This window comes from Anas platyrhynchos, chromosome 7 (assembly GCF_047663525.1).
Source record: "Anas platyrhynchos isolate ZD024472 breed Pekin duck chromosome 7, IASCAAS_PekinDuck_T2T, whole genome shotgun sequence".
Classification (NCBI taxonomy): domain Eukaryota; kingdom Metazoa; phylum Chordata; class Aves; order Anseriformes; family Anatidae; genus Anas; species Anas platyrhynchos.
The window spans coordinates 13,852,166-13,864,292 of NC_092593.1; the positions used below are offsets into that span (position 1 = coordinate 13,852,166).

General features: G+C 37.3%; 1 protein-coding gene across 3 annotated transcripts in view; it reads left to right on the plus strand.

Moving 5' to 3' along the window:
- Nucleotides 1–12,127, plus strand: part of EPB41L5 (erythrocyte membrane protein band 4.1 like 5) — a 53,952-nt gene that overhangs the window by 20,269 nt on the left and 21,556 nt on the right. For all 3 annotated transcript variants that reach the window (XM_027461735.3, XM_072040755.1, XM_072040756.1), the window contains exons 8-15: nt 303–390; nt 1,026–1,114; nt 1,951–2,020; nt 2,730–2,899; nt 4,094–4,200; nt 4,880–4,907; nt 7,304–7,349; nt 8,292–8,410. In XM_027461735.3, coding sequence (XP_027317536.3) covers nt 303–390; nt 1,026–1,114; nt 1,951–2,020; nt 2,730–2,899; nt 4,094–4,200; nt 4,880–4,907; nt 7,304–7,349; nt 8,292–8,410 — 717 coding nt within the window. The remainder of the gene's footprint in view (nt 1–302; nt 391–1,025; nt 1,115–1,950; nt 2,021–2,729; nt 2,900–4,093; nt 4,201–4,879; nt 4,908–7,303; nt 7,350–8,291; nt 8,411–12,127) is intronic.

Consider the following 12,127-nt stretch of genomic DNA (forward strand, 5'->3'; position numbering starts at 1 on the left):
AGCATAATTCTAATATGGTTCTGTCATATTTTGTTAGAGGATATAATGTGAAAATGAAGCTTTCCAGAAGTCTGAGTAAAATAATGAGGTTGCAAAATCTCAAAATGCAGCAATTTTTTGCTGCATTGGTTTCAGATTAAAACCTACAAAAGTGACATTGATGTTCACTAAAGCGAACGAGAGTCAACAGCATTTAGGTTTTTCACATCCTTTTAGGCATTTCTTTTCTTCTTTCTCATGTGCCAGTTTTTCCTTTCTGTGCTTTTCCAGGCATCTTCCTAATGGCAAAAAATTTATTTCAGGGGGCAAACACCAGCACAGGCTGAAACTAACTACTTAAACAAAGCTAAGTGGCTGGAAATGTATGGTGTAGACATGCACATAGTCAAGGTATGTTTAAAACACAGCATGGTGACCTTTGGAAATGGTAATGTTAGCTTTGTCTAGCATTTCAACGGAGATTTAGCTTTGAGGGGGGGAAAAAATAGGAATATTGTGCTCATCTAAACTATGTAACAAATAATGTGACTTTACATCAACATTCCACTCTATTTTATATGTTTCTACAAGGTACAAGTCCAAACATATCCACTCTATATTAAATGTGTGATTGGTGCACAACAGTATGCACTACTGTTTGTATTTAGACTGAGAGCTATGTGAAAATTACAGTAATTAAATTAAAATTGGCAGGGGTTCAGTCAGTTATCATATGAAAAACTGCAGGTAAAAATAGATCTCCTGTGGCAAAGGAAGTGTAGTGAACTGCACAAGGTGCTTATTACATAGGCAAATGAGGAAACTTTAATTTTTCCACTTAGTCTTATTGAAGGATTGCAAACTGGAAACTCCATTGCATAAGTCGTTGAACGCAGAAACACTTAGGACACCTTTGTTGCACTGAATAAGCATATATGTGTTGAATTGTAACACTGGACAAATAAGCTATATTAATCACTAGAATAAATTGGACAGAGGGTCAAACACTGAAAAAAAAAGCATAATCTTTATTTTGCTGCACTTAGGCAAGAGATGGCAATGATTACAGCCTGGGATTAACCCCTACCGGAGTTCTTGTCTTTGAAGGAGACACGAAGATTGGTTTGTTTTTCTGGTAAGCTCTCTGTATGTTAAGATACAATTTATATTTTTACTCCTCCATTTCTTTTGCACTACCCCATTTTTTAATTTTAATTTTTAAAATGTGAGAGCACTGGGAGCACTAGGTACCTGCAAAAGTATTCTTTGGCCTGTGAGTATCTTCATGGTGTCCAAAAAAATCTTTCATCATAAGAAAACATAAGTAGTTACTTTGGCTTAGTCCAGTCCAATTTTATAAAATTCACAGAGAAACATTTGTGTAGTGGCAGAAATGTTTTTTGTGTCTTATAAAGTCGAGAATATAGGGAGTCCCTCCATCGTAAACTCTGAATTGTTGTGTTTTTTTTTGATGGGTGGGAAGGAAAGTGGTTGCATTTCTGTGTCACGTCATGTTAATGTTTTCTGTGGCTGGAATTTTCTGAAACAGAGCCGTCATAGGACTTGATCTGTGATATATTGTACAGGGGTTTTGCACTTCTTTAATAAAACAGAATTATTTTGGCCTGCCTTTATGCCCTTATGAACTCAGTCTTCTGTACTTGTGAAGACTAGGCAAGCAAAGGTATTTAGGGGTACTTTGATTTCTGCTCAAGTAATTGTTATTCTAAGTTCTAATATATTCAACTGTTTGGAAGTTGCTGACTTCTTACTTTTAAGTTTCTAATGAAGTGTTGAAATTGGAAGTGATACATTGGTATCCCCATTATCATCAAGCCCTACTGCATGAATTAAAAACACACACAAAAAAGGGGGAAAAAAAAGAAAGGCTTGAGCCAGCACGTCTAACCTAGCTCTCAGTGTGTTACTGAGAGAGCTAAGCCTAACCTGCTTTTTCTGTTCATCTTGCAGGCCAAAGATAACAAGACTTGACTTCAAGAAGAATAAACTCACTCTTGTTGTTGTTGAAGATGATGAACAGGTAGATAACGATCAGTTTAGTTACATCTCAGTCTTGATTATACAGTGCTAGTTTACATGCTCCTGATCTTTCTTTAAGTTTTGAGAATTGATGTGGCTGCCTTCCAAGATTTTTGGTTGTGACTTCTAGTGGGGAATAAAGGGAGTTAAATATAAAATAAATAGGTTCAATTGCTTTTTTTCCTACCCTGTTTTTAAAAAGGGAATACCTCATTAAACTAATGTAGGCTAGATAATTTGGAAACCACGTGCTTGTTTTGGTGCATTGTGCAAGACAGTTTTAAAAAAGACCAGGTAGCACATTTAGTGGAATGAATTCCTTACACAGATGCCAGAGTTATTCCCGTGGGAAGAAATTGCTCAGAGCTGAGATGAAAATGTGAGCGTTGGAAATTTGAAGAGATCAGATTAGGAAGTGAAACCAAGTTAGCCTCATTGAGAAGTACCTTTCTATAATAATAATGTCTCTCATTTCTAGTTATTCAGATAATTGACTTGTTAAATATATAGGTGCTAGCCCTTTCTAATTTCAGACATTCGAGTACTAAAGCATTAAAGCTTCTAAAAAGATTCATTTTTCTGCCATAAATATTTCTCTTTTATCATACATTTAGGTATCCATAAAAACATTTTATTTGGCTTGCACTTAATTGTATCTTTGACTTGTTCATGCCTCTTATAAATCTTTATTGCACTTTGTGTGCTTTAAGGGAAAGGAGCAGGAGCACACTTTTGTCTTTAGACTGGATCATCCCAAAGCCTGCAAACATTTATGGAAATGTGCAGTGGAGCATCACGCCTTCTTCCGGCTCCGAGGTCCTGTCCAAAAAAGCTCAAGTAGATCAGGCTTCATTCGGCTAGGTTCCCGGTTTCGATACAGGTCAGTGTCATCTATTATTTGGCACATATCCTCTTTCATTTCTTGCTTTTCTTGGATTATGAGTGGAAATAGGAGAGAACTTACTATTCATTCACCTAGAGTGAGTGAAATTTGCAAGATGAGTGAGTTGAATTATTGTTTTTGTTGAATCATGTTTTCTGAACACATACACTGTCTCATTTATCTTTAGTTGATTGTCATCAGTGCGTAAAACATGCAAGGAAATCAAAGGTGTTTTGAGGTTCATGTTCATTACATAGCATATGTAGTACGTTGACTTTATAGACCTCTTCATCTTGAAAAGCCACTCCTTTTTAAATGAACTGCTGAGGAAGTATGGTTGACTTGCACAGCTGGGGACAGTGTGTGACTTTTGACTCTTGATTTTGAATCATCGTAGTGCTTCAGCAGCCTAAGATAATGCCAATCATCACGTCAGGCAGTACCTATGTATGTTCTTCCCAGTATGACTTCCCAGTAGCCTCTAGTCCCAGACTGGTCTACTAGATGCTGTTAAAAGCCCCACTAGGGTTGGTAAGAACATACACAAGGTGCTGGAAGGGTGACCCCATACAATGTATATAGCCCTTGCTTCCATTTCCAGTTACTTTAGCAATACTATCGTGTGTGTGTGTGTGTCAGAACCAAGGACCAGTGGTACCAAGGAGACAGACCAGAAGTACCAGTGGCAGAACATGGGTCTGCTATGGCTTTGGAGGCAGAGCCCAGCCAGACTCCACCCAAAAGGAGATGTGCTGTATTTTCAGAACCATCATTTGTTGGTTAGGCCCAGAAGGCAACTTGCAAGTTATTATTATCCTCTTCATTGGTTGAGTTGAAGGAGCTTGAAGAAGTAGTAAAGGCGAGGAAAAAAGAGGAGTGTCAGAAAGAAGGAAGTTCTAGACAAATGGGAACATTTCATCATGTTTCCTGTCACTGAAAACTTTGATGCTGCTTTGGGGAGAGTTTTTCACTCTTCTCTCAGACTAGCTTTATTCTCTCCTAGGATTTGTGATCTCAATCTGTATGTATTTTGACAAAGAAATATGCAAAAGGCAAATGTTTTTACTAGAAATGAGATCAGGTTATTAAGCTATGAATTTATAATAGAAATGTGATGTTTTCCTGAGCAGAGTCTGTGCTGTCATAAAAAGCAAGTAATTAATCTTATGGTTTTGTACTTGGCATCCTTAGTGGGAAAACAGAATATCAAACCACCAAGACCAACAAAGCCAGGAGATCAGCATCCTTTGAAAGGAGGCCCAGCAAAAGATATTCTAGACGAACACTACAATCAAAAGGTAAGCTATTGACCTTCCATTTTGAGATGTACAATCCACTGTGACAATCTATTAATCACATCCTTTAAAGTTTCTTTATAGGAGTTTTTCCTATATCTGCTTTCTTTTCTTTTGAATTTTGAAAATTAGGTTTCCTTTGACTTAGCTGGGGGGTAATCTATATTTGTTAGAAAAAGCTTGTGTCCAAAGCATGTAATTCTAGATTTCCTGGCAGCAAAAACACCTATGAATATTGTGCAGTATGTTTCTGTATGAAGATGTAAAACTTGTGTACAAAAAACAGAAACGTGATAATGGTAATATTTGAAATTTCTGAATCAGGTTTGAAATTTTTGTCAAGGATATTTTCTTGTTCTTAGAAGCTGCGTTCTGTCCGTTGTCACAGCCTGACAGCATGTGATACCTTGTCTCTTATTTCCCTTCTTGCATAGGTCAAAAGTGACCTCCAGGCATGCTTTCAGATCCTTGATTAAATACAACTCCTTGGTTTGCTCTTGAGAATTTTTTTTTCCGATTTAAATTTTATACACATTATACAGGGGTTACATGCAACACTTGGTCTTTTAGTTGCATACTTTTAGGTAGTGCTTTACTACTTTTATTTAATATGCTTTAATATTTGACTGACAACCTAATTAAAAATTAAAATTTAATTAAAACTTTATGTATACTTTTGTAGCACATGTTGCTAAACTTGAAGAAACAAGGTAAGATGCATTCTAATACTTCCTTTCCTTTTGATGTTTGTAAGTTATGTTTGAGCACATGTCTGCAGGAGGTTATAGTATTGGTTAAATGCAGATAGTGTTAACCTCTTAACTGTGGTTTTGATGTGGTTGTTGTGTTTCTTTGCTTTAAATAAACCCTACTGTTTGAGGTAAAGCTGCTTTGTTGCTCTCACATTGAAGATTTTGCCAGAGTAGCTTACTGGAAAGCAATGATGTTTGTTTATGACTAGTTATGATTCTTGCTGATTATGAGCTGTAGTTCCCTATGCTGCCATGTAAGGAGATCAAGTAAAAGCATGAGGTTGTTGCTGAGATCCGCCTACTTGGGCTATGCAAGTGAAATACATAATTAAGTGAAGTTCAGAGGAGGGGAAAAAACTGTAAAATATTTTAAGTATTTTGATGTTTTTGTATTCTGTATTATACTTACATTTATTTTTATTAAAAGTATTTGTTTTTATATATTAATAATTATGAATTAGTCATGACTGATATGGAGAGAGAAGCTTTTTGATTTCTGTACTTAGTCTTCCTGGATGTTGAGATTCACGCTTGCAGTTGTAGTGTAAAATGCTTCTGTGAAACTGTATCATACTATATTCACACTGTTCCTGAAGGAGAGGGAAGCAGTCTAGAAAGAATGTATCTATTAGCAGAGGAACAAAGTCACTCAGTTTTGCTTTCAGTCCAGTTTTTTTTTCCTTTCTGTTTTGTTTTGAGCTGTGTTTTTTTTGTTTGTTTGTTTAAGAAACTGTAGGTACTGTTAGATATTAAGCATCCTGGCAGTCAGGAGTTGTGTAAGGAACGTCAGAATAACATTTAAAAACGGCAGGCTTATTAGAGACATACATCTTGTTACTAGCAAGCAAGGCTGATTCTTGCATAAGGGTAGAAGTCTAGGAAAGGTGAGGCTAATGCAGTAGTTCAACATGTTAGTGGAGGAGGTCTCTTTGTCTTTGCAACCTTAGGGGCAAGTATCTTCAGTGCTAGCTTTTCTTTTTATAAAATGAGAAAGTTGTCTTCAACACTGGGTGTCATTAAAGTGCTTGAAGATCCTCTGCATGCAAACTGTGACTGCCTGTTTAATTAGTACTCTCGTCATGCTGTGTTGTTATGACCTTGTTTGAGTTTCATGCTGCTTAGGTCATTCTGAGAGTGGGAAGAGAAACTTCAGGTGCAGTTTTGCCTTCTGATAAGACGATGGTCTTCTGATTTCCACATAGGTGTGGCATTGTTTTGTTAGTCTCCAGAGCAATCAATGCCATTTCTGAAACTCTACACTCGAGCATTGCTAATTGAAATGCATCATGAAAGATGTATGTTGTTCTGCTCTTTCGTATGAACTCAGCACAAGGTTATGTGCTGCCAAGAAGTCATTCTTTAACGTTTCTGTTAAATGTGTGCTGTTCTGTGGTAACCTCCACGTGCTCTTAATGCAGAAGGTGTGATGTTAGAAAGCAGACAAAGAACAAGTTGTTTGGTCTTGGTAGTATGGTATCTAAGTAAAATAATTCTAAAGAATGACTGAAGTAGATACAGAAATCTATTTAAATTGTCAGCTTGCCAGGTTGGTTAGCTATTGCAGAGGCCATAAATCAAAAGAATAATTAATGGTAGGATCCTGGAACTGTTTTTAAAAAGATTAGAAGTCTGGGAAAAAATGTTTGTTTTGAATCTTTTCTTGAATACCTAACTTTGTGTAAGATTTATAATACATAAGTATTGCACAAGATGTTAATACTTTTAAATCTCTCAAAAACAAGGAAATTTGAAGTGTGTCTTGTAGAATAAAAAATCTTCATAAAATTATTAATGCTATGCTGAACTGCTGTGCACATAAATTTAAGTGGCTGCTTTTAAGACTGAAATTACTGAAGCGGTAATTCAGTCCATTAGAGCTTCTACACAGAAGAAACTCACGATTTCATGATGTGAAACTTCAAATCTGAAGAGTTCAAGTTACAGAGCAAACTATTTATATTATGTAAGTAAAGTTTTGACAACGTCACATTTTGTTGAGTATTTAACTAAAAAGTCATACAGTTTTTGCTCGTAAAACAACCTGCCTTACAGCTGAATCAGAAAGTCTTTCTAAACTTTAACTGGTTTAGGAAAGGAAAAAAACAACACAGGAATGATAGATAAACTACAGTGTGAAAATAAAAAATAACCGGATACCCTTACATACCTAAAATGAGGCAGCTGACCTAAAACATGTTTTCAAATTTTCTTTTGAGAATGTTTACATAATTTGAAAACATCTTTATTAGATTTCTTTTTCTTTCTGAAAAATCCTTACTTAAATCCTTAATTCTGCCAGCCTTCAGAAATATTTTGTTGATCTGATTCTGATATAAATTCTTCTTACCTTTCAGTTTTCCAAACAACGCTGTTATTACCCAAACTAATGGATCACAACAAGTAAGGCCTATCTCTTTCATTCTTTTTAAAGACAATTTTGATGTTTCAACAGATTTGAGGATTTTATTATTTTCTTCATACTGGCCAGTTATATTGAAAAGTTACGCACAGTTAACCTAATTGCATGGGAAGGAGTGACTACCTGGAGCGAGGAAGATACACCATACCTCTATGCAATAAAAATTATACTATTTATAGATGCAGGTTTTCATAGGTACAGAAAGTACCTTTGTGTGCAAGTTAGTAGTATCCAAAGTACGTTAATTGTATGTGCTAATTAACACCAAAGGGCATACTCTAAAAGAGTACTAGAGAAAAAAGTACTCTAGACTTTTTAGTGCTAGTACTTTTCTCTAGTACTCTGAAAGAGGGGTGTGCATCTGCAAATTAGAGAAAATGTTAGCAAAAATTCATTGTTTTCTGAGCTTGAGGGAAATCTGAGACACCAGTCTTCTCAGTATGTGTGCACAAAATGCCACGTTTCACTGAAAACAGTAAGGTAATGGCTTGATACCATTCTGAGCATCAAGAAATAGGACTTGGTGTTTGGAAAGACCCTGTCTTGCTTTCTGTAGTATTGCAGCTGCAGAAAGGGTCACAGATTGGTGGAAATGGGAAATCCAGTTTATTTTAAAATTATATTTTAACATTAAACACTCAATCTCAGCTGGAAGCAAACAGACATGGATGCTCTGCTCAGCCTTTTGTGTTCTCTGCAAAATGAGTTGTTTGAGCTGATTTGGATTCATTGCAATCCTGGTGTTGTGCATAGTACTGGAAAAAAATGGTCATAGGTATCCAGTGCTGTGGAAGTAATGGAAGAAAACAGCCTTGCTTTATCACTGCGCGTAAGAAAAAGTGGTGGTATATTTTATGTATAAGGTGTCATTGCTTAACTGAAGAGTTTATAGTAACTTACTTGTTTCTCTTCTATCTCCAAAGAGCTGGAATGCAAAGCCAAATGTACCTGTCCTAACAGCAGCAGTTCCTTCTGCCCCAGTCCTGGTGGAAATAGAAAACCTCCCAAGGAGCCCAGGAGCCAGCCAGCAAGACAAGAAGTGGTATGTTCTGCTTTGCTGGGAAATGAATTCTGCTTGCTTTTGCATGATTCAAGTGACTGTTTCTTTACCTATGCTTAAATGAACTTCCTACTTCGCACCTTCAGTGTAAATTGAAAGACAAGTTAGTGGTGATGCAGCTGATTTGTTGCTGTGAATACAGTCTGGGGAGGTGAGAACAACATGCGTAGTCACTGTCAACCAAAAGAAAATTTCTCCACTGATGCCAACATTAGATCCATAGCAGCATTTTCAAGTCTTGGAGAGAGCTGGGTCCTTCTGTGTTGCCGTAATATTCCTTGTGGCCCTTTGGTATTGTGGAGCCCAAGGACTTACCTCAAACCCTTACAAAATGCACAACCTTGTAAATCAGTATCCTTGTGAATATCTTAGAAAAATCTTTTGAAATTGGCAAGCTGATCTTTCTGTTGTCTTGGAGAGAATGGTAGCTTGAGGGAACTAACACAAGCTGAAGATAAGAGCTTTGCTTTTATGTAATAGAGAAGATTTGTTTTATATGGATTGTATGCATCTCAAAATCAGGCTGATCTGAAGATGAACTTATATCTCATTCATCTTTTTAAAAGTAATTTTATATTGCAAACATATTTCAGAACCAAAATTGACATATATCAGCCCAGTGCTTGTGTACACTACTGACATTTTTTCAGCTTCTTGTTCGCTTAGTGGCAATATGGCTAATCCTAGAAGGGCAATTCTGTTTTCCGTGAGACTGTAGAGGAGCAGTCGTGGTGGAATGGAGGGACAGTAAAGCTCTTATCATAAGCCATTTCAGCCCTCAAGAGAAAAGATCCTTCTCCCATTGTCTGGCATGTGAACCTATTTTGCTTCAGTATCTCTTAAAAATACATGATCTCTGCTTCTGACAGTATAATGACGAATGTGCTTAAATTCTGTAAATCATATTGATTATAAAATTTTTTGATACTATGGATTTTGAATTATAAGAGGGAGAATAATTCTGCTTTATCTGTTGCATTATATTGAAGTTTCAATCAGAATACATGATCAATGCTCTTTTTCTTTCTTTTGCCCTTGATTTGTCTAGTATCTGAAATCTGTGGTTGTCTGTGGTGAGATCCTGTTGATCGCTCGATTCCTTCCATGGTGGTGGGTGAAAGATGGTGGTTTCTTTATTCTTCAGCCTTCATGAAATGTTGGGTTGATTTTTTTTGTCTAACTGCAAGATGCGTGCTAAAGCCATTATTTCTTTTGGTCAAAATGTTTGACTCCTGCTCCAAACAGCTCTTCCTTGGTATCTGATTCAGGTGGGCATTTGTTCTGGTATTCCCAAGGCTTCTGTTGCTCCTTGAGATCACACTGCTTTTGTTCAGAAGCAGAGAGGACTCTGTAGCCAATCTCTTTCAATTTTGGTCTTGGTATCCGTTTTTTAGGATTTAGAACCTGAGCCTGTCCTTCTTAACATTGTCAGGGGATCTGAGCTTAGGTCCCAGCTGCTGCAGTCGGTAGCCTTTCTGTCAAAGAGTGGGAACAAATATAACCTATAGCTGTGTGTAACCCAAACCAGCATGCCATAAAGAAAACGTATTTCCTTGCAATTAATGTGTTTTAATCAAAAGAGCAATGGTGGTACTGTGTAAATGCTATGTCTCTTAGAGCCATATAATTATTACTGAAGACAGTTGTCTTCTGGCAGAATGGTTTTAATGTGTTCGCTAGAAGTTGTCCTGCCTGTGATAATGGACAAATCCAGCTGCAGGAAGAAGGCAGCAGTTTGGAGCTGAGTCGGCAGAGGAGCCACATGCTGGTTGCATAGCTGGGGAGAGGGGTTAGGTTAATGCAGGGCCTGAACATGCCTACTGAGCACGGGGGCTGCAGCTGGGCTGTTGCGCCTTCAAGCCTTGGGGTCTCGGTGCTGCTAACAAGATCTCTTTTCAGCCGCTGCTGTCTTTAATTGGCCTGTTTCTGCATGATTTATCTTTGCTTCCTGTCAGAAAAATAGTCTTCTTTTAGAGAGAGCTTGCCAAGGATTGCTAAGAACACCAGAATATTTGGACTGGGGATTTTGTTGATGGTTAGATTGAAGGGGTTTAGAAGTAAGGTCCCGACCTTGTGCGTTTCTGTACTTTTCTTGGCAGATGCCTGTACAGGCTGTGTTGCAGATCAGATCCCTTCCTAATGTCAATGTTTCCTTTAATTTAAGATGTGAATGCTGCAGCTGCCAACAGCATCAGTGCCAAGTCATAGAAAGCACTTTGCCAGACAGGAATGGTTCTAGTGTTTTTATTTCCTTTCTTTGCTCCATTCCTATAAAATGTTAGTACAGGAAAATGATGCTGCTCTGGATGGTCTGGAATATTAACTGCAAGGCTGGAAAGCCTAAAACCCAATTGGTGTCTTTCTAGAATTGCCTTTTCTTGAGAAGCTGTCTGTGCTAAGATACGGCAGGAGACAAATGATTGATAGTTGTTTGCTTATTGCAAATACAGAAGGGATTGGTTTTGCTTCGTAGTGGTTATAGTTTTCATTTAACTATTTAAGCTAGAGAAACTGGAAAATAATTTAACAAACAGTTGAGGATTGGAGCCTTCAGCATTCACGGGTCATTTCCTCAGAGGGTTTCACAAAACCCAAAACTCTGAGTTTCCCCATGGGTGAGCTTTATATAAATCCCCTCTCTTTTCTAAAGGAGGACTATCGCAGAACATTAATCATTTAACACTGTTGTGAATCCTGCATGCTTTTCTGCTTCCCTGCCTCTGCACATGTGATCTTCCAATTTATGCGCTGCCTGCTTGGCTGGGCTGGCAGGGCTGGGAGTGGTAAACTGGGCTTTTTGGAGCACAGGAAGATGGAATTTGAACTCAGGGACTATTCAGGATGCCCTCTGAACAACAATAAAGTTTCCACTTTATTTAGATTTGGGTCACTGAATAGAGAATTTTACATTAAACTGAAGGAAAACGTTTGTTTTAGGAATTTCTGAGTAGGTTAAGAGCACCCTTTTTTTCAAGCACTTTTTTGATACCTGACTGTAACTTGCAGCAGCCTGTCTCAAAGCATTACAGTGAAGAATCCTAGGATAACACAATCAACACTTAGCAAATATTTGTGCTTTTTTTTTTAAGCCTTCTAAAATTCAACAGTTTTAGTAAAATGTTTATCCCTGCTGCTTTGGAGATACTTGTGCCTAATGCCTTTTGTGCAAGGAACCATTAAATAGGAAGCTATAAATATTTTTCAAAACACTGTTTAAAGTGATGAGTGTTCTCTCCTGCTCCTTTTTCTAGCTTTTGAAGAGCTTTGTTCCAACTGTTGAAGAATTGAACCGTACCTGTGCATAGCACAGGATTTTGATTTTATGAATTTGAAATGTAGCATTTGCAAACCACATGCAAAATTAGAAAGCAAGGTCTTTGTGTTGTAACCTTTTCTAAAATGGTGGTCTTCCAACTAAGTTTGTTAGTTAAGCATAACTGCAGTCAACTACTTTGTTTAGTCCCTTAGTTAGTCCCTAACTAAGTGCCTAAGAGTTAGTCCCTTAGCAAACTAAATGGTGAATGACTTATGTACGCTGCACTGTTTGCTCTTGCACAGTAACACTCATTTCTCTCAATTTCTATTTCATTCTTTAAAAACAAACAAACAAAAAACAACTCGCATTAAAATCTATGTTTTCCAATGACTTTGAAAAATTAGCGTTGCTTATAGATGCTTGTTCCAATCATGCAGGTAGAG